The sequence below is a fragment of the Chamaea fasciata genome, unplaced genomic scaffold (genome assembly GCF_029207755.1).
Source record: "Chamaea fasciata isolate MVZ Bird 193981 ecotype frontalis unplaced genomic scaffold, bChaFas1.0.hap1 SCAF_1190, whole genome shotgun sequence".
In the NCBI taxonomy this organism is placed as follows: domain Eukaryota; kingdom Metazoa; phylum Chordata; class Aves; order Passeriformes; family Sylviidae; genus Chamaea; species Chamaea fasciata.
The window spans coordinates 1-26,682 of NW_027095275.1; the positions used below are offsets into that span (position 1 = coordinate 1).

Consider the following 26,682-nt stretch of genomic DNA (forward strand, 5'->3'; position numbering starts at 1 on the left):
CACGAGAAATCTCAAAAAACCCCAAAAAACCAAAAAAAACCCCAAAATAGCAGAAACCCCCCCAAAAATTGCTCAAAAACCCCCAACCCCCCAAAAAAAAACCCCTCAAAATTTTTGGGACCCAATTCCAGTTTTTTGGGGTCCCCGCCCCATTTTTGGGGTCCCGGTCCCATTTTTTGGGGTCCCCGCCCCATTTTTTGGGGCCCCCAACCTCATTTTTTGGGTCCCAACCTTGTTTTTTGGGGTCCCTGCAATTCCTGCCCCATTTTTTTGGGATCCCAGCCCCATTTTTTGAGGTCCCGGCCCCATTTTTGGGGTCCCGGTCCCATTTTTTGGGGTCCAAATCCCCATTTTTTTGGGTCCCAGCCTCGTTTTTTGGGGCCCCCATTCACTTAAGGGGATCCCGGCCCCATTTTTGGGGTCCCCGCCCCATTTTTTGGGGTCCCAACCTCATTTTTTGAGGTCCCAGTCCCATTTTTTGGGTCCCACCCTCATTTTTGAGGTCCCAGCCCCGTTTTTTGGGGTCCCTGCAATTCCTGCCCCCATTTTTTAGGGATCCCAGCCCCATTTTTTGAGGTCCCGGCCCCATTTTTTGAGGTCCCGGCCCCATTTTTGGGGTCCCGGCCCCATTTTTGGGGTCCCCACCCCGTTTTGGGGTCTCACTTGAGGGGGTACATGCGCAGCGCCACGTCCATGCCGGGGCAGTAGGACAGGAACGCCGCCAGCGCCGTCTCCTCGAACAGCCCGAAAATCAGGATTTTGTTCCTGCGGGAAAAGGGGGGAAAAAACCGTCGGGGGGGGGAGCCCGAAAAAATCCAGCAGAGAAACCCCAAAAAAATCCACTCGAGAATCCCAAAAAACCCGCCCAAAAAACCCCCAAAACATCCGCCCAAAAACCCACCCGGGAAACCCCAAAATCCACCCGAGAATCCCCCAAAAAATCCACCGGAGAAACCCCAAAAATCCCCCTGAGAATCCCAAAAAAATTGGCCTGAGAAACCCCAAAAAATCCACCTGAGGAAAACCCAAAAAATCCATGTGAGAAACCCCAAAATCCACCCGAGGATGCCCCAAAAAATTCAGCTGAGAAACCCCAAAATTCACCCAAAAATCCCCAAAATTTCACCTGAGAACCCCCAAAAACATCCACCCGAGAATCCCCCCCAAAAATCCGCCCAAGAATCCCCAAAATCCACCCGGCAATCCCCAAAAATCCAACAGAAAAACCCCCAAAATCCACCTGGGAATCCCAAAAAATTGGCCTGAGAAACCCCAAAAAATCCACCTGAGAAACTCCAAACATTTGGGGTGATTTGGGGCGGGATTTCGGGATGGTTCTGGGTGGGATTTTGGGGTGTTTGGGTGGGATTTTGGGGTGATTTTGGGACAGTTTTGGGTGGGATTTTGGGGTGATTTTGGGACAGTTTTGGGTGGGATTTTGGGGTAATTTTGGGGTGTTTTGAGTTGGATTTTTGGGTGATTTCGGGTGGGATTTTTGGGTAATTTTGGGGTGTTTTGGGTTGGATTTTTGGGAGATTTCGGGTGGGTATTTGGGGTAATTTTGGGGTGTTTTGGGTGGGATTTTGGGGTGATTTGGGGTGGGATTTTTTGGGAGATTTTGGGGCAGTTTTGGGTGGGATTTTTTGGGTGATTTTTGGATGGTTCTGGGTGGGATTTTGGCGATTTTGGGTGGGATTTTGGGGAATTTTTCGTCTGTTTTGGGTTGGATTTTTGGGGTGATTTCGGGTGGGATTTTTGGTTCGTTTCAGGCGGTGTTTTTTGGGCGATTTTGGGATAGTTCCGGGCGGGATTTTTGGGTAATTTTGGGGTGTTTTGGGTTGGATTTTTGGGGTGATTTCGGGTGGGATTTTTGGTTGGTTTCGGGCGGTGTCTTTTGGGCGATTTTGGGATAGTTCCGGGCGGGATTTTTGGGGGTAATTTTGGGGGCGTTCTGGGCTCACTTCATGCCCTGCTGGAAGACGGAGTTGCGGCGGGTCTTGCAGATGATCAGGTCGGCCCACTGCACCACCACGATGCTGACGAAGAACGCCGTGTGGCAGGTGAACTCCACCACCTTGCGCTGCTCGTACGTCTGCGGGAGGGGGCGGAGCCGCTCGGAGATCCCTCCCTGAATTAAACCCCGCCCCCGGGGTGGGGCCAGACTCCCTCCCCCGACCACACCCCGAAATCCCCGTCCCCGTGAGACCCCCGGGGTGGGCAGGAGGAGGTGACCCCAAATGTGGGAAAAGGGGGGAAAATTCCCCCCAAAAAATGGGATTTGGGGTGAAGAGACCCCCGCCCTTTTCCAGGGATTTGGGGTGAAGAGACCCCGCCCCTTTTGTGGGGCGCCCATTTTTCGGGACCCCCCATTTTTGGGCCCCCCTGTTTTTGGGCGCCCCTCCCCGTTTTCAGACACCCCCATTTTCCAGGATCCCCCATTGTTCAAAATCCAAATTTTGGAGAATCCCCATTTTTTCAGATCCCCATTTTTGGGCCCCCCCCCCCATTTTTTGGGACCTCCCCATTTTTGGGGTCCACCCCTCCCCGTTTTTTGGCGCCCCCTCCCCGGACGCACCCACTGCTGCCCGTAGGAGTCCTCCAGGTCGTTGATGGTGCGGTCGTCCCAGCGCAGGCGGATCCCCACCAGGCACGAGGGCAGGAACCCGTTCTCCGCCAGGATCACGAAGTAGGCGAAGAACCCGCCCAGCGCCTGGATCATCCCTGCGGGGCGGGACGGGGAAAACGGGGGGTCAGGGGGGGTCACGGGGCACGGCGGGATCCGATGGGATCCAGTGGGAGTCAACAGGATCCACTGGGATTCAATGGGACCCAACAGGACTCAACGGAACCCCATGGGATCCAGTAAGAGTCAACGGGATCCAATGAAACCCATTGGAAGTCAACGGGACCCAATGGGATGCACGGGAGCCCAACGAGAGTCAATGGGATCCAATGGGATCGAACGGGACCCGAAGGGATCCAACGGAACTCAACGGAACCCAGCGGAACCTAATGGAACCCAATGGGAGTCAATGGGATCAAATGGGATCCAACGGGATCCAACGGAACCCGGTGGGATCCAATAGGAGTCAATGGAACCCAGTAGGATCCAATGGAAACCAACGGGACCCAATGGAAACCAATGGGACACAATGGGACACAACATTGATGACCCTGACTGACCCCTGGGTGACCAGTGAGTGACCACTGACTGATCTGGCCGTAGGCCATGCTGATGGCCCTGACTGACCCCTGGCTGACCCCTGGGTGACCAGTGAGTGACCACTGACCGATCTGGCCGTAGGCCATGCTGATGGCCCTGACTGACCCCTGACTGACCGCTGGGTGACCAGTGAGTGACCACTGACTGATCTGGCCGTAGGCCATGCTGATGGCCCTGACTGGCCCCTGGCTGACCCCTGCATGACCAGTGAGTGACCACTGACTGATCTGGCCGTAGGCCATGCTGATGGCCCTGACTGACCCCTGGCTGACCCCGGGTGACCAGTGAGTGACCACTGACCGATCTGGCCGTAGGCCATGCTGATGGCCCTGACTGGCCCCTGGCTGACCCCGAGTGACCAGTGAGTGACCACTGACCGATCTGGCCGTAGGCCATGCTGATGGCCCTGACTGACCCCTGGCTGACCCCGGGTGACCAGTGAGTGACCACTGACCGATCTGGCCGTAGGCCATGCTGATGGCCCTGACTGACCCCTGGCTGACCCCGGGTGACCAGTGAGTGACCACTGACCGATCTGGCCGTAGGCCATGCTGATGAGGCGCTCGTTGACCAGCTTGTCCGAGCGCGGGTTCCTCGGCTGCCGTTTCATGATGTCGCTCTCGGCCGCCTCGTAGGCCAGGGAAATGGCCGGCACCTGGTTTGGGGCGAAAAAACCCAAATTTGGGGGTCTGGGGAGGGGCCTGAGGGCGGGGCAGGGCAGAGGGGGAGGGATTTTGGGGGGATTTGGGATGGATTTGGGGTCCCTGAGTGGATTTGGGATGGATTTGGGATGTTTGGGGTGGATTTTGGAGTTTCTAGGATGGATTTGGGGCCCCTGGGTGGTTTGGGATGGATTTGGGATGGGTTTGGGGCCCCTGGGTGGATTTGGGATAGATTTGGGATGTCTGGGGTGGATTTTGGAAGTTCTAGGATGGATCTGGGGCCCCTGGGTGGGTTTGGGATGGATTTGGCGTCTCTGGGATGGATTTGGGTGGGTTTGGGGCCCCTGGGTGGATTTGGGATAGATTTGGGATGTCTGGGGTGGATTTTGGAAGTTCTAGGATGGATCTGGGGGCCCTGGGTGGGTTTGGGATGGATTTGGGGTCTCTGGGATGGATTTGGGTGGGTTCGGGGCCCCTGGGTGGATTTTGGTGTATTTTTGGTGTATTTTGGGGTGGATTTTTGCAGATTCTGGGGTTTTTGTGGATGGATTTTTGTGGATTTCGGGGTTTTGGGGGTCTCCCCCTCACCATGTCGGTGCCCAGGTCGATGCAGAGGATGGTGATGGTGCCCAGGGGCAGCGGGATGTTGGCCATGATGAAGAGCAGGAACGGGGTGATCTCGGGGATGTTGCTGGTCAGGGTGTAGGCGATGGACTTCTTCAGGTTGTCGAAGATCAGCCGCCCTGCGAGGACACCCCAAAACGCGTCGCCGACGTCCCCAAAACCCCTCGGGTTCACCCCCAGAAAAATAAAAGGCCGCGGCCGGACCTTCCTCGACGCCGGTGACGATGGAGGCGAAGTTGTCGTCCAGCAGGATCATGTCGGCCGCCTGCTTGGACACGTCGGAGCCGGCGATGCCCATGGCCACGCCGATGTCGGCCTTCTTCAGCGCCGGGGAGTCGTTGACGCCGTCACCCGTCACCGCCACGATGGCGCCCTGGGGACACGGGGACAGCAGGGTCAGCGGGGTCACTGGGGACATTGGGGACATTGGGGTCAATGGGGACATTGGGGTCAATGGGGACATTGGGGTCACTGGGGACACTGGGGACATTAGGGTCAATGGGGACATTGGGGTCAATGGGGACATTGGGGTCACTGGGGACACTGGGGACATTGGGGTCACTGGAGGGATTCAAGATATTTGGGACACTGGGGACATTGGGGGACATTGGGGTCACTGGAGGGATTCAGGATATTTGGGACACTGGGGACACTGGGAACATTGGGGTCACTGGAGGGATTTGGGATATTGGGGTCATTGGGGTCACTGGGGACATTGGGGTCACTGGTGTCACTGGGGACATTAGGGTCAATGGGGACATTGGGGTCACTGGGGACACTGGGGACATTGGGGTCACTGGAGGGATTCAGGATATTTGGGACACTGGGGACATTGGGGACATTGGGGTCACTGGAGGGATTTGGGATATATGGGACACTGGGGACATTGGGGACATTGGGGTCACTGGAGGGATTCAGGATATTTGGGACACTGGGGACACTGGGAACATTGGGGTCACTGGAGGGATTTGGATATTGGGGTCATTGGGGTCACTGGGGACATTAGGGTCACTGGTGTCACTGGGGACATTAGGGTCAATGGGGACATTGGGGTCACTGGGGACACTGGGGACATTGGGGTCACTGGAGGGATTCAGGATATTTGGGACACTGGGGACATTGGGGACATTGGGGTCACTGGAGGGATTCAGGATATTTGGGACACTGGGGACATTGGGGACATTGGGGTCACTGGAGGGATTTGGGATATTGGGGTTATTGGGGTCACTGGGGACATTGGGGACATTGGGGACATTGGAGTCACTGGAGGGATTTGGGACATTGGAGTCACTGGGGACACTGGGGACACTGGCGACATTGGAGTCACTGGAGGGATTTGGGACATTGGGGTCACTGGGGACTCTGGGGACATTGGGGACACTGGGGTCACTGGGGACATTGGGGACATTGGGGACACTGGGGTCACTGGGGACATTGGGGACACTGGGATCACTGGAGGGATTTGGGATATTTGGGACATTGGGGACCTTGGGGACACTGGGGACATCAGGGTCAATGGGGACATTGGGGTCACCGGAGGGATTCGGGATATTTGGGACATTGGGGTCACTGGGGACATTGGGGACACTGGGGTCATTGGTGTCACTGGAGGGATTTGGGATATTTGGGACATTGGGGACACTGGAGACATCAGGGTCAATGGGGACATTGGGGTCACTGGAGGGATTCGGGATATTTGGGACACTGGGGTCATTGGGGACACTGGGGACACTGGGGACATGGGGATGGGGACACAGGTGGGAGTTTTCGGGGTCCCAGGTTCAATTTTAGGGTCCCAGGGCTGGTTTTGGGGTCCCGGGTGCGTTTTTGGGGCGCCCCCCGACCTGTCTCTGGCAGCCCTCGACGATGATGAGCTTCTGCTGGGGCGACGTGCGGGCGAAGACGATCTCGGTGTGGTTCTGCAGGATCTCGTCGATCTGCTCCGAGCTCATGTCCTTCAGGTCCGTGCCGTGGATCACGCAGGCCTTGGCGTCCCTGGGGACCCCAAAAACAGCGGGGTCGTACCCAAAACCGGCACAGGAACCCCAAAAATGGCTCAGGAACCCCAAAAATCCCGGGATTGTACCCAAAACCAGCTCCAAAACCCCAAAATGGCACAGAAACCCCAAAAACAGCGGGGTCGTACCCAAAACCGGCACAGGAACCCCAAAAATGGCTCAGGAACCCCAAAAATCCCGGGATTGTACCCCAAACCAGCTCCAAAACCCCCAAAACAGCGGGGTCGTACCTGAAAAGGTAAAAAAACCCCAAAATGGGCTGGGGCTCACCTGTGTCTCACCTGGGGTTCCCATGTCTCACCTGTGACCCACCTGAGGCTCACCTGGGGTTCACCTGGCTCACAGGTATGTTCAGCCTGGCTCTGATGTCCGTGACTGACCCGTGACACACCTGGAGTGTCACACCTGTGTCACACCTGGCTCACACCTGTGTCACACCTGGCTGACCCCTGAGGCTCACCTGGGGTTCACCTGGCTCACAGGTATGTTCAGCCGGGCCGCGATGTCCTCCACGGTCTCGTTGCCCTCGGAGATGATCCCGACGCCTTTGGCGATGGCCTTGGCCGTGATGGGGTGGTCACCGGTCACCATGATCACCTGTGGGGTCACCTGGGGTCACCTGGGGGTCACCCTGATCACCTGGGGTCACCTGGGGTCACCGGGGTCATTGGGGAGGGCTCCTGGGGGGTTTGGGAGAGATTTTGGGGGAGATTTTGGGGAATTTTGGGGAAGATTTCGGTGGGATTTGGGCACCAAAACCGCGGGAAAAATCCGAGAAAAATCGGAGAAAAATGGGAGAAAAATCCGAGAAAAATCAGGGGAAAATTGGCGAAAAATCCGAGAAAAATCCGGGAAAAATCCGCGAAAAATCTGAGAAAAATCAGAAAAAAATCGGAGAAAAATCCGGGAAAAATCCGGGGAAAACTGGCGAAAAATCCGGGAAAAATCCGGGAAAAATCTGGGAAAAATCAGAGAAAAATTGGAGAAAAACTGGAAAAATTGGAGAAAAATACGAGAAAAATCGGAGAAAGATTGGAGAAAAATCCGAGAAAAATCAGGGGAAAATTGGAGAAAAATCCGAGAAAAATCGGAGAAAAATTGGAGAAAAATCCGAGAAAAATCAGGGAAAAATTGGAGAAAAATCCGAGAAAAATCCGGGAAAAATCTGGGAAAAATCCGAGAAAAATCGGAGAAAAATTGGAGAAAAACTGGAAAAATTGGAGAAAAATCCGAGAAAAATCCGAGAAAAATTGGAGAAAAATCCGAGAAAAATCAGGGGAGAATTGGAGAAAAATCCGAGAAAAATCCGGGAAAAATCTGAGAAAAATCAGAAAAAAAATCAGAAAAAAATCCTAAAAAAAATCCTAAAAAAATCCTAAAAAAATCCAAAAAATCTTCTGGGGAGTTTTTTGGGGCTCCCACCTTGATGCCGGCGCTGCGGCATTTCCCCACGGCGTCGGGCACGGCGGCGCGGGGCGGGTCGATCATGGACATGAGCCCCACGAAGCAAAGGTTGTCGGTGGCGAAGTTGACGTCGTCGCAGTCGAAGGCGAAGCCCTTGGGGTACTGCTCCTCGGGCAGGTAGAAGTGGCAGAAACCTGCGGGGGGACACCCCGAAAATGACCCCAAAATTGTCACGGAAGGCACGAAAAAATCCCCCGAAGTCGCCCCAAAATCCTCCCCAAATCCCACTCCATCCGCGGCTCCTCCCGTGGGTAAAAGTGGGGGGAAAAGCCCCAAAATCACCCCAAAATCTCCCGTGAAGGCGTGAAAATCTCCTGAAATTCTGGAGCCCCAAAATCCATTCCAAACCCCTCCCCAAAAAATAATAATAATTTTAAAAAAAACCACCCAAAAAAGCCCCTGAAAAATCCTACCAAAATATCCTACCGAAATTCTCCAAGAAACCGACAAAAATCCCTGGAAAAAAAAAACCCGCAAAACACTCCGAAAAATCCCCCCAAAAAATCCCCCCCCCCAAAAAGGCAAAAAACGCCCGCAAAAAATATCAAAAAAATCCCCCCAAAATCTCTAAAAAATCCCTAAAGAACCAAAACAAAATCCTTTTAAAAACCCCTAAAAATGCCTTTTAAACCCCTTTTAAAATCCTTTAAAAATCGGGGAAAAAAAAAAACCTTTTAAAAACCCCTAAAAATCAGAAAAAAAAATTGGGAAAAAAATGGAAAAAAATGGGGAAAAATGGGAAAAAAAGGGGAAAAAACCCCTTAAAAAAGGCCAAAAAAAATCGGAAAAAAATCGGAAAAAAATGGGGAAAACCCCCCCAAACTCACCCAAGACCCTTTCCCCCAGCCCTCCCAGCTCGAGATAAGCGTTCTGGAACGCCTCCTTCATCTCCTCGTCCAGCGGCTGCTCCTTGCCCTGCAGGAGGATGGTGGAGCAGCGGTCCAGGATCCGCTCGGGAGCGCCCTTCATCACCAGCAGGTACCGGTTGTCGTTGGGGTCCTCGGTCTCGTGGATGGACAGCTGCGGTTTTGGGGCGAAAAACGGCGATTTGGGGACTTTGGGGGGTTTTTGGGGGGGGCTTTGAATGGAGAAAACGGGGGGGAAAAGCAGAGTTTTGGGGATTTTTTTTGGGGTGTTTTTTTTTTTTTTTTTTTTTAGGATTTTTGAAAGGGGTTTGGGGGGGGTTGGGAAAGGGGGGTTGAGATTTGGGGTGAAAAACGAGGGTTTTGGGGGTTTTGGGGATGTCAGGGGGGTCCCCGGGGGTCTCCAGAGGGGGTTTGAAAGGAGAAAACGGGGGGAAAAAGTAAATTTGGGGATTTTTTTAGGGGGGGGTTTTCAGGGATTTTTGGGGGTTTTTTCGGGGGGTTCTTTTCGGGGTTTTGGGGTTTGTTTTGGGGGTGTTTTTGTGTTCGGTTTTGGGTTTGTTTTCGGGGTTTTTGGGTTTGTTTTTGGGGTGTTTTTGTGTTCGGTTTGGGGTTTGTTTTCAGGGTTTTTGGGGTTTGTTTTTGGGGTGTTTTTGTGTTCGGTTTTGGGTTTGTTCTCGGGGTTTTTGGGTTTGTTTTTGGGGTGTTTTTGTGTTCGGTTTTGGGTTTGTTTTCGGGGTTTTTGGGGTTTGTTTTGGGGGGGTTTTTTTGGATTTTTATGTTTGTTTTTGGGGTGTTTTTGTGTTCGGTTTTGGGTTTGTTTTCGGGGTTTTTGGGGTTTGTTTTTGGGGGGTTTTTTTGGATTTTTATGTTTGTTTTTGGGGTGTTTTTGTGTTCGGTTTTGGGTTTGTTTTCGGGACTTTTGGGGACGGTTTTGGGGGGATTTTTTGGGGGTTTTTGGGGGTTGTTTTTGGGGTGTTTTTTGTGTTCAGTTTTGGGTTTGTTTTCAGGGTTTTTGGGGGCGGTTTTGGGGGGATTTTTTGGATTTTTAGGTTTGTTTTTGGGATTGTTTTTGTGTTCGGTTTTGGGTTTGTTTTCAGGGTTTTGGGGGGCGGTTTTCGGGGTACCTGGTACTTGTTGGTGGAGTTGAAGGGGATCTCGGCCACTTTCTTGTTCCTCTCCCTCATGACCTTGACGGAGCCCGAGGAGAGCTCGATGCATTTCAGCAGCGCCGACTCCGACGCGTCCCCGGCCACGTCCCGCTGCAAAATCCCAAAAAAGTTTTGGGGTTTTTAACCCAAAAAAAATCCCAAAATCCTCCCAGGCCAGAAAACGGCAAAAAATCCGGGATTTGTACCTCGAAATTTGGGGGTTTTACCCCAAAAATCCGGATTTTTACCCCAAAATCCACCGGGGTCACGTCCCGCTACCGAATCTCCAAAACAATTTGGGTTTGGACCCCCAAAAAATCCCAAAAAGCCCCCCCTAAAAATCCCCAAAAAACCTCCCAAATGATCCCCCAAAATTCCTCAAAAATCCCCCAAAAAATCCTAAAAAACTCCCCCCCCCAAAAAATCCCCCCAAAATAATAAAAAAAAAATCCAAAAAAAAGCCAAAAAAAATCCTAAAAAAATCACAAAAAAATTCCCAAAAAATTCCCAAAAAATTCCCAAAAAGCCCCAAATTTTCCCCAAAATCCCGACCTTGAGGATGGGCACGTTCTCCTGCCCCCCTTTGAACACGGCGCGGTTGCAGAGCCCGGCGATGTGACTCAGCGCCACCCACGTGGGAGAACTCTTGTCAAACGCCGTCCCTGGGGGGGGAACGGACCGGTTCGGACCAGTATAAACCAGTTCGGACCAGTCTGGACCAGTCTGGACCAGTATAAACCACTATGGACAAGTATGGAGCAGTGCAAACCAGTGTGGACCAGTTTGTACACGAACCCAAAACCTCCCAAAATTCACCCCAAAATCCCCTCCCAGTTTATCCCAGTTTGTCCCAGTTTGTCCCAGTCCTTTCAAAACCCCCAAAATTCCCCCAGAAATCCCCTAAATTCATCCCCAAAAATCCCCTAAAAATCCAGAAAAAAAAAATCCCAAAATTCGCTTTAAACCCCTTTAACCCCCTCCCAGTTCATCCCAGTTCATCCCAGTTCGTCCCAGCTCACCGGACTGGTCCTCGGTGGTGTCGGCCTCGTGGATCTGGTTATCGAACCACGTGTGGGCCTCCCCAAAACCCCCAAATTCACCCAGAAATCCCCAAAATTCACCCCCAAAACTCCCCAAATCCACCCAGAACTCTGCTTCAATCCCCTCCCAGTTTATCCCAGTTTATCCCAGTTTACCCCAGTTCAGCCCAGTTTGTCCCAGTGCACTCAAAACCCCCAAAATTCACCCAGAAATCCCCAAAATTCACCCCAAAAACTCCCCAAATCCACCCAGAACTCTGCTTCAATCCCCTCCCAGTTTATCCCAGTTTATCCCAGTTTACCCCAGTTCAGCCCAGCTTGTCCCAGTGCACTCAAAACCCCCGAAATTCACCCAGAAATCCCCAAAATTCATCCCCAAAAAGATCCCCCCCAAAAAAATCTCTCCAAAAATCCCCCGAAAAACCCACAAAATCTCTCATTTCCCCCCTCCCAGTACATCCCAGTTCGTCCCAGCTCACCGGACTGGTCCTCGGTGGTGTCGGCCTCGTGGATCTGGTTGTCGAACCACATGTGGGCCACGGTCATGCGGTTCTGGGTGAGCGTGCCCGTCTTGTCGGAGCAGATGGTGGAGGTGGAGCCCAGCGTCTCCACGGCCTCCAGGTTCTTCACCAGGCAGTTCTTGCGCGCCATGCGCTTGGCCGTCAGCGTCAGGCACACCTGGGGGGGCGAGGAAATGGGGCTGGGGGCGTCAGGTGGGGCTGGGGGGGGGAGGGGAGGTTTGGGGGGTGGGAGTCACGAAAATCCCCCCCCTCTCCCAAAAAAAAAAAAATCAAAATATTTTGGATTTAGGGGTGCTGGAAAGTCGCGAGGGGGTTTGGGCGGGTCTAAAATGGGTCTGGGGGGGGCTCTGGAAGGGGTCTAGGGAGGAGGGAAAATGAGGCTGGGGTCTCAAATGAGGCCGGGGGCTTTGGTGTGGGGGGTGGGAGTGTGAAAATCCGGAAAAAAAACCCCCTGAAATCCAAGGAAATGGGGATTTAGGGGTCCTGGAGGGGCTAGGATGGGTTTAGGGGTGGGGAAATGGGTCTGGGGGTTTTGGAGGGGTTGGGGGGGTCGGGTCGGGGGGTGGGAGCACGAAAAGCTCCCCGAAATGGCTCCAGGTCCTCTCCCAGTCCATCCCAGTCCATCCCAGTCCATCCCAGTCCATCCCAGTCCATCCCAGTTCCTCTCCCAGTCCATCCCAGTCCATCCCAGTCTATCCCAGTCCATCCCAGTCCATCCCAGTCCATCCCAGTCCATCCCAGTTCCTCTCCCAGTCCATCCCAGTCCATCCCAGTCCATCCCAGTTCCTCTCCCAGTCCATCCCAGTCCATCCCAGTCTATCCCAGTCCATCCCAGTCCATCCCAGTCCATCCCAGTCCATCCCAGTCCATCCCAGTCCATCCCAGTCCATCCCAGTTCCTCTCCCAGTCCATCCCAGTCCATCCCAGTCCATCCCAGTCCATCCCAGTCCATCCCAGTCCATCCCAGTTCCTCTCCCAGTCCATCCCAGTCCATCCCAGTCCATCCCAGTCCATCCCAGTCCATCCCAATTCAATCCCAGTCACTCCCAGTTCCCTCCCAGTTCGTTCAAATCTCCCGTACCTCTGTCCCAGTCCATCCCAGTCCATCCCAGTCCATCCCAGTCCATCCCAGTTTGTCCCAATCCCCTCCCAGTCCCTCCTGGTGGCTTCCAGTTTGTTCCAGTCCATCCCAATTCAATCCCAGTCACTGCCGGCTCCATCCCAGTTCCCTCCCAGTCCATTCCAATCCCCAATATCTCTATCCCAGCCCATTCCAATCCATCCCAATTCAATCCCAGTCCATTCCAATCCCAAATATCTCCATCCCAGTCCATCCCAGTTCAATCCCAGTCACTCCCAGTCCCTCCCAGTCCATTCCAATCCCCAATATCTCTATCCCAGTCCATCCCAGTTCAATCCCAGTCACTCCCAGTCCCTCCCAGCCCATTCCAATCCCCAACATCTCTATCCCAGTCCATTCCAATCCATCCCAGTCCCTCCCAGTCCATTCCAATCCATCCCAGTTCGATCCCAGTCCCTCCCAGTCCATTCCAATCCCCAATTTCTCTATCCCAGTCCATTCCAATCCGTCCCAGTTGGCTCCCAGTCCCTCCCAGTCCATTCCAATCCCCAATATCTCTATCCCAGTCCATTCCAATCCCCAATATCTCTATCCCAGTCCATTCCAATCCCCAATATCTCCATCCCAGTCCATTCCAATCCATCCCAGTCACTCCCAGTCCCTCCCAGTCCATCCCAGCGCCCGCCCTCACCGTGACGGTGGCCAGCAGCCCCTCGGGCACGTTGGCCACGATGATGCCGATGAGGAAGATGACGGCCTCCAGCCAGGTGTAGCCCAGGATGAGGGAGAGGATGAAGAAGGAGATGCCCAGGAAGACGGCCACGCCCGTGATCAGCTGGATGAAGTGCTCGATCTCCACCGCGATCGGCGTCTTGCCCACCTCCAGCCCCGAGGCCAGCGTGGCGATGCGGCCCATCACCGTGCGGTCGCCCGTGGCGATCACCACGCCCCGGGCCGTGCCTGAGAATTGGGGAGAAAACGGGAAAAAACGGTGAAAAAACGGCGAAAATCAGTGAAAAAACGGGAAAAAATCGGTGGAAAAATGGGGGAAATAGAGAGAATTCAGTGAAGAATGACCCAAAGTGACCCATCACCGTGCGGTCACCCGTGGCGATCACCACGCCCCGGGCCGTGCCTGAGAATTGGGGCGAAAACGGGAAAAAACGGTGAAAAACGGTGAAAAAACGGAAAAAATCGGTGGAAAAATGGGGGAAATAGAGAGAGAATTAGCCAAGAAATGCCCCAAAATGCCCCAAAGAGTGACCCGTCACCACGCCCCGGGCCGTGCCTGGAATTGGGGTAAAACAGAGAGAAAATGGTAAAAGTGGAAAAAAACCCAGTGAAAATCGGTGAAAAAATGGTAAAAATAGGAAAAAAAAAAAACAGTGGCGAGAAAACGGCAAAAAAAACGGTGGAAAAAATGGGGAAAATAGAGAGAATTCAGTGAGAAATGACCCAAAGGGTCACCCATCACCACCCCGTGGGCCGTGCCTGGAATTGGGGCAAAACAGAGAGAAAATGGTAAAAATTGGTGAAAAAAGCGGTGAAAAAATGGGGGAAATGGGTGAAAAAATGGGGGAAATAGAGAATTAGCCAAGAAATGCCCCAAAATGCCCCAAAGAGTGACCCATCACCCCCCCCCCGGCCGTGCCTGGAATTGGGGCAAAACAGAGAGAAAATGGTAAAAATTGGTGGAAAAAGCAGTGAAAAAATGGGGAAAATGGGTGAAAAAATGGGGAAAATCGGTGAAAAAATGGGGGAAATAGAGAATTAGCCAAAAAATGCCCCAAAATGCCCCAAAGAGTGACCCGTCACCACCTTGCGGGCCGTGCCTGGAATTGGGGCAAAACAGAGAGAAAATGGTAAAAATTGGTGGAAAAAACAGTGAAAAAATGGGGAAAATGGGTTAAAAAATGGGGAAAATCGGTGAAAAAATGGGGGAAATAGAGAATTAGCCAAGAAATGCCCCAAAATGCCCCAAAATGGCCCCAAAATGACCCATCACCACGTGGGACTAAAAAGCGACATCTCGGGGCCAAAAATCGGCGTTTTGGGTCCAAAACCGGCTATTTTGGGACACCCCGCGATTTTCGGGGACCCCTCCCCGGATTTGGGGGGGGCTCACCCTCGACGCGGTTTGGGTCTAAAAAATCAACGTTTTGGTACTGGAAAAAAACAAAAAAAACCAACAAAAACAAAACCCCGACGTTTTGGGTGTAAAAGGGGACATTTTGGGACCCCCCATTCGCCCGGAATGCTGGCGGACCCCTCCCCAAATTGGGGGGCTCACCCTCGACGCAGTTGGTGGAGAAGAAGGTGATGTTGCGCGTCTCCAGGGGGTTGTCGTGGGTGCAGTCGGGGGAGCGGGTCTGGGGCTCCGACTCCCCGGTCAGGGAGGAGTTGTCCACCTGGCGACGGAGGGTTTGGGGTGAATTCCGGCGGTTTCGGGAAAAGTCCGGGGGTTTTTGGGGGGGGGGGGGGGGGAAAAAAAAAAAGGGGAATTTTGGGGTGAATTTCAAGGGGTTTGGGGTGAAATGCCGGGTGGTTTTGGTGTGAAATCCCGGTATTTTTGGGGGGTTTTTCCCGGGATTTTGGGGGGGTTTTCCCGGGATTTTTTTTGCATTTTCCCCCGGTATTTTGGGGAGTGAATTCCCGGGATTTTTCTTTCCATTTTCCCCCGGTATCTTTGGGGTGAATTCCCGGGATTTTGGGGGGGTTTTCCCGGGATTTTTTTTGCATTTTCCCCCGGTATTTTGGGGGGATTTTCCCGGGATTTTTCTTTCCATTTTCCCCCGGTATTTTTGGGGTGAATCCTCGGGATTTTGGGGGGGGTTTACCCGGGATTTTTTTTCATTTTCCCCCGGTATTTTTGGGGTGAATTCCCGGGATTTTGGGGGGGTTTTCCCGGGATTTTTTTTTCCATTTTCCCCCGGTATTTTTGGGGGTGAATTCCCGGGATTTTGGGGGGTTTTCCCGGGATTTTTCTTTCCATTTTCCCCCGGTATTTTTGGGGTGAATTCCCAGGATTTTGGGGGGGTTTTCCCGGGATTTTTTTTTTTCCATTTTCCCCCGGTATTTTTGGGGTGAATTCCCGGGATTTTGGGGGGGGTTTTCCCGGGATTTTTTTTTTTCATTTTCCCCCGGTATTTTTGGGGTGAATTCCCGGGATTTTTGAGTGATTTTCGGGGTGAATTACCGGATATTTTGGGGCAATTTTTTCCCAGCATTCCTGGGGCGTTTTCCCAGGAATTTTGGGGTGATTTCCCAGGATATTTTGAGGTGATGTCCCCCGGTATTTTTAGGGTGAATTATCGGGATTTTGGGGGTGAATCCCGGGGATTTTTAGGTGATTTTTCCCGGGTATTTTTGAGGTGATTTCCCGGTATTTTTGAGGTGAATTCCCGGGGATTTTCGGGATGAATTCCGGGGATTATTTTTTTTTTTCCCCCCGGATATTTTTGAGGTGAATTCCCGGGATATTTTTGATGTCTTTTTTTGGGTGATTTCCCGGATATTTTTAGGTGATTTTTCCCGGCTATTTTTGAGGTGATTTCCCGGTATTTTTGGGGTGAATTCCCGGATATTTTGGGGGGGGTGAATCCCCAGGGATTTTTGGGGTGATTTCTGGGAGAATTTTCCGGTATTTTCGGGAGTTTTATTTTTCCCGTGGTATTTTTTTTTTATTCTCCCCGGGGCATTTTTTTATTTTTCCCCGAACACTTTTAGGTGATTTTTTCCCCGGGTATTTTTGGGGTGAATTCCCGGGATTTTCGGGCTGAATTCCCGGGTGTTTTTGGCCCCACCTTGCAGCCGTGGGCCGAGATGATCCGCAGGTCGGCCGGGACTCGGTCGCCGCCCTTGACCTCCACCAGGTCCCCGACCACGACCTCCTCGGCGTTCACCTGCATCTTCTCCCCCTCGCGGATCACCAGCGCTTGCTGCCGGGAAAAATCGGGAATTAAAGCGGGAATTAATGAGGGAATTTCGGGAATCGCCGAGGGGATTACCGCGGGAAATTCCGGAATTAGAGTCGGGAATTTTGGGGGTTAAATCGGGAATTACCGAGGGAATTACCGCGGGAAATTCCGGAATTAGAGTCGGGAATTTTGGGGGTTAAATCGGGAATTACCGAGGGAATTACCGCGGGAAATCCCGGAACTGGAGTCGGGAATTTTGGGGGTTAAATCGGGAATTACCGAGGGAATTACCGCGGGAAATCCCGGAATTAGAGTCGGGAATTTTGGGGAATGATTTCGGGAATTGTTCCGGGGATTAAACCGGGAATGACTGCGGGAATTATCCAGGGAAATTCCGGAATTAAATCGGGAAATTTGGGGATTATCCCAGGAATTATTCCGGGAATTACTCTAGGAATTATTTCAGGAATTTCGGGCATTTCCAAGGGACCAAAATCCCCCCCAAATCCCTCCCAAATCCCATTTTTCCCCCCAAACTTCCCTCAAAACCCCAAAATCTCCCCAAATCTCCCCAAATTCCCCCCAAAATCCCGACTCCCCACCTGCGGCACCATGTTCTTGAAGGATTCCATGATTTTGGAGCTCTTGGCCTCCTGGTAGTAGGAGAAGCAGCCGGTGATGATGACGACGGCGGCCAGGACGATGCCCAGGTACAGCTGAGGGGGGGGGAGAATCCCGAAAAACGGGGCTGGGGTCACTGCGGGGGGCTCGGGCACCCCGAAAAACCCCAAAAACCACCAGGAAAACACAAAAAAAAACCCCAAAAAACCCCAAAAAACCCACCTAAAAAACAAAAAAAACCACCCAAAAAACCGTTCTAAAAAACCTCCCAAAACTGCCCCAAAAAACTCCCAAAAACTGGCCCGAAAAAGCCTAAAAGTAACCCCTAGAAAATCCGCCCAAAAATTCCCTAAAAAAATCCGGGAAAAAATCATTTAAAAAATCGTTAAAATATCGTTGAAAGACCCCAAAGAAACCCTTCAAAAATCCCCCCAAATCCCTTTAAAAATAAAAATTAAAAAAAAGCTAAAAAAATCCCCAAAAGATCTGAAAAAAATCCGAATAAAATCCAAAAAAAAGGTAAAAAACCTGAAAAAATCTCCCCAAAATTAAAAAAAAAACTAAAAACACCCCCCCAAAATCCCTAAAACAACCCCCCAAAAAAATCCCTCCTAATATCCCCAAAAACTCCTTTTAAAACCCCCCCAAAAATACCTTTTAAACCCCCCCCAAAAAAATTCATTAAAAATATGAAAAAAAATCTGAAAAAAAAAAATCATTTAAAAAATCGGGAAAAAAAATCCCCCCCAAAAAATCCGGGAAAAAAAAAAAATCTGAAAAAAAAAATCATTAAAAAATCGAAAAAAAATCTGAAAAAAATCATTAAAAAATCGAAAAAAAATCCGAAAAAAATCCGAAAAATATCCGAAAAAAATCCGAAAAAAATCCGAAAAAAATCCGAAAAAAATCCGAAAAAAAATCCGAAAAAAATCCGAAAAAAATCCGAAAAAAATCCGAAAAAAATCCGAAAAAAATCCGAAAAAAATCCGATTTCCCCCCCCCCCGTTCCTCACATTATCGTTTGACGGTTCATCCTCGGTCCCGGCCTGAATTCCATAGGCCAGGAAGCAGAGGATGGCGCCGATCCAGAGCAGGATGGAGAAGCCCCCGAAGAGCTGCCGGCAGAACTTCACCCACTCGGGGGTCGTGGGCGGCGGCGTCAGCGCGTTGGGACCGTCCCGGGCCAGGATCTCCTGAGCCTTGCTGTGGGTCAGGCCCTGCGGAGAGGGGCGACAAAAGGGTCAGGGGCTCCTAAAATATTCCCCAAATCCCAAAATCCCGACGTTTCCGCTGAATTATCCCGGAAAAAAAAAAAACCGGCGCGAAGATGGTGAAAAGTGAGCGAAAAAAAAAAAAAAAAAAATGACCCACCGTCACCGAAAAATGATCCTAAAGTGACGGGAAATGTTCCGAAAAGGGGATCGGGGGATTCCAAAATCCCCAGCTGTCCCCAGGAATCCCCAAATCCTGCTGAATTATCCCCAAAAAAACGGAGTGAAAATGGTGAAAAACGACCCAGAAATGGGGAAAAGATCACCGGGAAATGACCCAGAACCACCCAAAAGCGTCATTAAAATATCCCCAGAACCTCAAAAAAAAAAAAAAAAAAAGAAAAAAAAGACGTTGGGAAAATCCCAAATAGACCCGGAAATCCCCAAAATTCGAAATCACCAAATAAAATCCCCCCCCCCAAAAAAAAACACCAAAGAAAAGCCCCCAAAAGCACCAAAAAAAGCCCCAAAAGTAGAGAAAATATCCCCCCAAAAATTCAGAAAATGCCCCAAAAATCACCAAAAAAAACCCAAATCCCCCCAAAAGGGGGCCGGGCCACCCCCGGAATTCCTGGAATTCCCAAAAAGTGCCAAAGGGGCCGGAAATGTCCCCCGAACCCACCTGGACGCAGTCGGTGTTGTATTTCCTGCAAACCTCCTCGATGGACATCTTGTGCTCCGTCTGCGGGAGCCCCAAAATTGGGAGAAATCGCCCCAAAATCCCCCGAAATTCACCCCAAAATCCCGGGAAATTCACCCCAAATCCAGGGAACCCCAAAAGTGGGAGAAATCGCCCCAAAATCCCCGGAAATTCACCCCAAAATCCCGGGAAATTCCCCCCAAAATCCCGGGAAATTCACCCCAAATCCAGGGAACCCCAAAAGTGGGAGAAATCGCCCCAAAATCCCGGGAAATTCACCCCAAAATTTCCGGCAACCCCAAAATTCCGGGAGCCCCAAATTCCGGGAACTCCAAAACCTCGGGAGATCTCCCCAAAAATCCCCCCAAATCCTCTCAGCTCACCCCGAAGTTCCCCCGAAATCCCTCCCAAATCCCCCCCAAAAATCCCTTTATTTCACCCCCAAATCCCCCCAAAATCTCTTTTTTCACCCCCAAACCCTCCCGAATCCCCCCTAAATCCCCCAAATCCTCCCCAAAACGCCCCAAAATTCCCCCTAATCCCCCTAAAAGCCCCACAGATCCCCCCGAACCCTCCCCAAGCCCCCCAAACCTCCCCCCAATTCCCCTAATTTCACCCCAAATCCCCCCAAACCCCCCAAATTTTCCCCCAAAATCCCTTTTTTTTTTTGTTTTTTTTTTTTTTTTTCCACTCACCATGGCCACCTCCTTCTTGAGGTCGTCCAGGTCCCGGGTCTTGCTCTTGCCCTTTTTGGGGGACTCCTTGTCGCCCCCCTTGTCCTGCGTGGTGGCCACGCGGTAACTGTCGGAGCCGCCGAACTGGGGGGGGCCGTTACTGGGGGTCCCCCAGACCCCCCCCGAGGCGGCCCCGCAGCGCCCGCAGAGACACCCCCGAAAACCGGGGGGGATCACCCCAAACCCGCCCCAAATCCCCCCAGAAATGGCGCAGAAATACCTTGAAACGTCCCAAAAATCCCCCCAAAAATGGCGCAGAAATACCTTGAAACGTCCCAAAAATCCCCCCAAAAATGGCGCAGAAATACCTTGAAACGTCCCAAAAATCACCCCCAAAAATGGCGCAGAAATACCTTGAAACGTCCCAAAAATCACCCCAAAAATGGCGCAGAAATACCTTGAAACGTCCCAAAAATCACCCCAAAAATGGCGCAGAAATACCTTGAAACGTCCCAAAAATCCCCCCAGAAATGGCGCAGAAATACCTTGAAACGTCCCAAAAATCCCCCCAAAAATGGCGCAGAAATACCTTGAAACGTCCCAAAAATCCCCCCAAAAATGGCGCAGAAATACCTTGAAACGTCCCAAAAATCACCCCAAAAATGGCGCAGAAATACCTTGAAACGTCCCAAAAATCCCCCCAAAAATGGCGCAGAAATACACCAAAATCCCCCCCAAAAATGGCACAGAAATAGACCAAAATCCCCCAAAAATGGCACAGAAATAGACCAAAATCCCCCAAAAATGGCGCAGAAATAGACCAAAATCCCCCCCAAAAATGGCACAGAAATAGACCAAAATCCCCCCAAAAATGGCGCAGAAATAGACCAAAATCCCCCCCAAAAATGGCGCAGAAATAGACCAAAATCCCCCCAAAAATGGCGCAGAAATAGACCAAAATCCCCCCCAAAAATGGTGCAGAAATAGACCAAAATCCCCCCAAAAATGGCGCAGAAATAGACCAAAATCCCCCCCAAAAATGGTGCAGAAATAGACCAAAATCCCCCCAAAAATGGCGCAGAAATAGACCAAAATCCCCCCAGAAATGGCACAGAAATACCTTGAAACGTCCCAAAAATCCCCCCAAAAATGGTGCAGAAATAGACCAAAATCCCCCCCCAAAATGGCACAGAAATATCTTGAAACGTCCCAAAAATAATCCCAAAAATGGCACAGAAATAGACCAAAATCACCCCGAAAATGGCGCAGAAATAAACCAAAAAATGTCATAGAAATATCCCCAAAACCCCCCAAAAACGAGACAGAAATCACCGAAACCTCCCCGCCCCCCAAAAAACCCAGAAATGGACCAAAATTCCCCGAAACGGACCAGAAATGCCCCCAAAGCTCCCAAAAAATGGCACAGAAATCCCTGGAATTGCCCCAGAGGCGGCACAGAAATGTCCCCCCACCCAAAATCTCCTTCAAGGACCCCAAAATCCCCCAAATTCCCCCCAAATTCCCCAAGATCTCCCCCAGAGCGCCCAAATTCCCCACAAATTTCCCCCAAATTCCCCCAGTTTCCCCCCAATTTTCCCCTTTATCCCCCCCAAAAATCCCTCCCGGGACCCCCAAATCCCTCGAAATTTCCCCCAAATTTTTCCCCCTTTTTTTTTTTCCCCCTCCCTTCCCCTCCCCCTCCCTTCCCCTCCCCCTCCCCGCCCCTCCCCCCCCCGCCATCTGCTCCCCGTTAATCCGGGGGGGGGGGAGGGGAAATCCCCGGGGTGGGGGAGGGGAAACCAGCGAGGGGGGGAGGGGACCCCAAAAACCGGGAATTTGGGGTCGCGGTTTTGGGGGGGAAATCGCCGGGTTTGGGGGGCTCTCCCTAATTTTAATTTTTTTTTTAATAATTTCTCTCTCTTTGGGGGGGATTTTTCCCTCAGTTTTAGAAAATCTCGATTGCTTATTTTTAGGGAAAATTCCCATTTTTTTGGGGGTGGGGGGGAATCCCCGGTTTTGGGGTCTCGCTAATTTTCTCTCTTTTAGGGGAAATTTTCCCTATTTTGCGGAATTTTCCCTGGTTTTTACGGGGTTTCTCTATTTTGGGGGGGACTTTTCCCTGTTTGGGGGGAATTTTCCCAGTTCCGGGGCAGAATCTCCCTGGTTTTTATGGGAATTTTCCCTTTTTTGGGGGAATTTTCCCTTTTTGGGGGGAATTTCCCCTATTTTGGGGGGGCTTTTCCCTGTTTGGGGGGAATTTTCCCAGTTTCGGGGCAGAGTCTCCCTGGTTTTTATGGGAATTTTCCCTTTTTTGGGGGGAATTTTCCCTTTTTGGGGGGAATTTCCCCTATTTTGGGGGGACTTTTCCCTGTTTGGGGGGAATTTTCCCAGTTTCGGGGCAGAGTCTCCCTGGTTTTTATGGGAATTTTCCCTTTTTTGGGGGGAATTCCCGCGGTTTTTAATGGGGTTTTCCCTCTTTTCCGGGGTGGGCACAGGGACACCGGGCTGGGGACACGGGGACAGGGATGGGGACACAGGGACACTGGGGACATCATGGGGGTTTGGGGACATCGGGGACAGGGGACACGGGGGACAGGGGGACACCGGGATGGGGACACAGGGACAAGGACAGGGGGACATCGGGATTTGGGGACATGCAGAGGGACACTGGGGTGGGGACACGGGGCCTTGTGGCCTGGCCAGGTGGCTGGCGCGGGGACAAGGACACGCTTGGGGACATCGGGATGGGGGACACCGGGATGGGGGACGGGGATGGGGACAGGGATGGGGACAGGGATGGGGACACCGGGATGGGGACACGGGGACAGGGATGGGGACAGGGATGGGGGACACCGGGATGGGGACAGGGATGGGGACAGGGATGGGGACACCGGGATGGGGACAGGGATGGGGACAGGGATGGGGACACCGGGATGGGGACAGGGATGGGGACAGGGATGGGGACAGGGATGGGGACACCGGGATGGGGACACGGGGACAGGGATGGGGACACCGGGATGGGGACACGGGGACAGGGATGGGGACAGAGATGGGGACAGGGATGGGGACACCGGGATGGGGACAGGGATGGGGACACCGGGATGGGGACAGGGATGGGGACACGGGGACAGGGATGGGGACAGGGATGGGGACAGGGATGGGGACACCGGGATGGGGACAGGGATGGGGACACGGTGACAGGGATGGGGACACCGGGATGGGGGACACCGGGATGGGGGACAGGGATGGGGGACACGGGGACAGGGATGGGGACACGGGGACAGGGATGGGGACAGGGATGGGGACAGGGATGGGGACACGGGGACAGGGATGGGGACACTGGGGGGACTCAGGGCCCGGCCAGGCCGCTGGCGCGGGGACAAGGACACGCCTGGGGACATCGGGGTTTGGGGACACGGGAACATGGGGACATCGGGGTTTACACAGGGAGGGGACACCGGGATGGGGACAGGGATGGGGACACCGGGATGGGGACACCGGGATGGGGACAAGGGGACACAGAGGGGACTCAGGGCCCGGCTGCGCTGGAGGCGCAGGGACAAGGACACGCCTGGGTACATCGGGCTTTGGGGACACGCACAGGGACACCGGGATGGGGGACACTGGGACGGGACACGGGGACAGGGACACCGGGATGGGGACAAGGGGACACCGGGAGGGTCCAGGGCCCGGCTGCGCTGGTGGCGCAGGGGACAAGGACACGCTCGGGGACATCGGGATTTGCACGTCCCGAGACTCGGGGACAGCGGGATTTACACCGGGGGGGGGGGGACAGCGACAGGGACGGGGACATCGGGATGGGGACGCGGGGACACCACGAGCCTCGGGGCCTGGCAGCGCCACTGATGTGGGGACAAGGACACGGGGACAGGGATGGGGACACGGGGACACGGGGATGGGGACACAGCGCCTCGGGGCCTGGCAGCGCCGCTGGCGCGGGGGACAAGGACACGGGCACGGGGACCTGGGGACATTGGGATCTGGGGGACACAGGGGCACGGGGCCACCAGCGGGGATTTGGGGACACGGGGACATCAGCGGGGATTTGGGGACATCAGCGGGGATTTGGGGACATCAGCGGGGATTGGCGGCGGCGGCGCTGGCGCGGGGCCGAGGCCGCTCAGGGGACACGCGGGGGGACACTCGTGACAGGCGGGACACACCAGGGGGACACTCGTGACACGCCGAGGGACGCTCGTGACACACTCGGGACACTCGTGACCATCGTGACACGCTCAGGGGACACTCGTGACACGCTCAGGGGACGCTGGTGACAACGGGGACACGCGTGTGCGGCCGCGGGTGACGCAGGAGCCGCGTCACGGGCCCGGGCGGGGGGGTGGGGGGACCTGGCACTGTCCCCCTCCGTGTCCCCTGAGTGTCCCCTCGATGTCCCTTGAGTGTCCCCCTGGCACACCTGGCACACCTGGCACACCTGGCCGCGCCCACCCGGCTCCTTCCAGCACCGTCCCCGCCCGTCCCCCTCGCACGCCCCTGCGGCAGCGCCTTTGCACGCTCATCCTCTCACACTCATCCCCTCGCACACCTGTCCCGGCCCCTTGCACACCTGTCCCAGCCCCTCGCACACCTGTCCCTGCCCCTTGCACACCTGTCCGGCCCCTTGCACACCTGTCCGGCTCCTTGCACACCTGTCCTGGCCCCTCGCACACCTGTCCGGCCCCTTGCACACCTGTCCCGGCCCCTGGCACACCTGTCCAGCCCCTGGCACACCTGTCCAGCCCCTTGCACACCTGTCCGGGCCCCTCGCACGCCCCTGCAGGACCCCCCCGGCCCCTTGCACGCTCATCCTGCGGCTCTGCTGCAGTGCCCCGCACGCCCCTGCGGCACCGCGGCCGCCCCTTGCACGCTCGCCCCTGTCTATTTCCGCCCCTTTGCACGCTCATCCGGAGCCTTTTCCAGCTCCCCCCCCCCCCGCACCTTGCACACCTATCCCAGCCCCTTGCACGCCCCTGCGGGGTTCCCCCTTTGCACGCCCGTCCCGACCCATTTCCCGCCCCTCCTTCACCCTGCACGCTCGGCCCCCGTCCCTTCCATCCCCTTGCACGCTCATCCCGACCTTGCACGCTCATCCCGACCCTTGCACGCTCATCCCGACCCTTTTTCCAGCCCCCCCCCGCACCTTGCACACTCCCCCGGCCCCTTTTCCCGGCCCTCCATCCCCTTCGCACGCTCATCCATCCCCTTTTGCACGCTCATCCATCCCCTTTTGCACGCTCATCCCGGCCCCTTTTCCACCCCATTTTCACACCCCCAGCCCCATTTAAACCCCCCCAGACCCATTTTACACCCCCCAGACCCATTTTCACAGCCCCCGCCCCATTTTACACCCCCCAGCCCCATTTTACACACCCCCAGCCCCATTTTACACCCCCCAGCCCCATTTTCACACCCCCCGCCCCATTTAAACCCCCCCAGCCCCATTTTACACCCCCCAGACCCATTTTTACACACCCCCCGGCCCCATTTTCACACCCCCAGCCCCTTTTCCAGCCCCATTTGCACACCCCCCCTTGCACGCCCGCCCCTCGCCCCCCGCCCGTTTCCCCACGTACCCCCATGGCTGCGGCGCGGGGGGGGCGCGGCCCGGAGGAGTTTTTTTGGGGTTTTTTTTGGGGGGGGGGGTTGGTTTTTTTGGGGAGGGGTCCCGGAGCCGTCGGAGGCTGCGGCGGTTCTGGGGCGGGGGGCGCGGGGGGAAGAAGCGGCTCTGCTGCCTCGGGGGGGGGGGCTCGGGGGGCGGGTTTGGGCCAATGGGAGAGCGAGGTTCACGCCCCCCCCCCCGCAAAGGACACGCCCCTTTTACTGCGGATTGCGGGGGGGGGGAGGGGAAGTGGAGGGGGGGGGGAGGAAAAAAATGAAATAAATAAATTTTTAAAAAATGAAGAGGTGGGGAAGAGGAAAAGATGGAGAAAAAGATGAAAAAGTGAAATAACGAAAAAAAAAATATTTAAAAAATTAAAAGATGAAAAAAAAATTAAAATGTAAAAATATTAAAAAAAAATTTAAAATATAAAAAAAGAGAAAAAAAATTTTAAAAAGAGAAAAAAAATCAGAAAATAAAAAAGATTAAAAATTTTTAAAAAAAAGAAAAAAATTATAAAATAAAAAAAAAAGAAAAAAGAAAAAAGAATAAAAGAAAGAAAAAATAATTTAAAAATAAAAAAAGAAAAAAAAAACACGGGGGAGGGGGCGGGTTTGGAAAATTCGGGGGGGTTCCAGAATGAAATGAAATAAAAAATAAAATAAAATAATAATAAAAATAAAATAAAATAAAAATGAGGAGGTTGGAAAATTCGGGGGGGGGGGGGGTGGTGGTGGTTCCCAGAATAAAATAAAATAAAATAAAATAAAATAAAATAAAATAAAATAAAATAAAATAAAAATGAAAACTTCGGGGGTCCCCGCAGCCCTTCCCCCCCCAATCAGCGCGATCCCCCTCATCAATTAACGACCCCTTTTAATTACAAAACGCCCCCCTAACCGCCCCCCCCCAACAAATAAAGCTTCATCCATTTAAAATAAAGATTTATTTATTCATTTATTGGCGCAGCCCCCGCCGCAATGCGGCCCGTCCCCCCCCCCAAAAAACCGCAATCAAGGACCCCCCCACTAATTAACCCCCATCGCAATCCGCGCTAATTAACCCCTCTAATTAACGCCGCTCTAATTAAAAACCCCGCCCCCTTCCAAAACCCGCAATGCGGCCGCGCCCCCCCCACCCCCCCCCAAAAAAAACCCCGCAGCGCCCCCTCCCCCGAATTAATTAATGAACGCCCCCCCCCGGGTAATTAAAACCCCCCGTAATTAAGGGTTAATGAGCGGCGCAGCATCCCCCGCCGGCGGGGTCGCCATGGAGAACGCCGGCGGGTTGCC

General features: G+C 53.3%; 1 protein-coding gene across 2 annotated transcripts; it reads right to left on the reverse strand.

Moving 5' to 3' along the window:
* Window positions 1–124: 124 nt before the first annotated feature.
* LOC136284625 (sodium/potassium-transporting ATPase subunit alpha-3) lies at window positions 125–25,458 on the reverse strand. Of its 2 annotated transcripts, none has more exons than XM_066174979.1 (21): window positions 25,365–25,458; window positions 19,792–19,875; window positions 19,079–19,138; window positions 18,199–18,402; window positions 17,167–17,280; window positions 16,451–16,585; window positions 14,938–15,055; window positions 13,339–13,607; window positions 11,525–11,723; window positions 10,558–10,667; window positions 9,982–10,116; window positions 8,819–9,011; window positions 7,950–8,125; window positions 6,988–7,124; window positions 6,354–6,504; window positions 4,714–4,882; window positions 4,474–4,628; window positions 3,755–3,878; window positions 2,576–2,721; window positions 1,962–2,092; window positions 125–765 (listed from the first exon to the last, which is right to left on the reverse strand). In XM_066174979.1, the coding sequence occupies exons 1-21, from the start codon at window positions 25,368–25,370 to the stop codon at window positions 660–662; spliced, it is 2,922 nt and encodes a 973-aa protein (XP_066031076.1). In that variant the 5' UTR covers window positions 25,371–25,458; the 3' UTR covers window positions 125–659. The 2 variants fall into 2 exon arrangements, with proteins under 2 accessions (XP_066031076.1, XP_066031075.1); XM_066174978.1 differs by having other exon boundaries at window positions 19,792–19,914; window positions 25,365–25,439.
* Window positions 25,459–26,682: the final 1,224 nt, after the last annotated feature.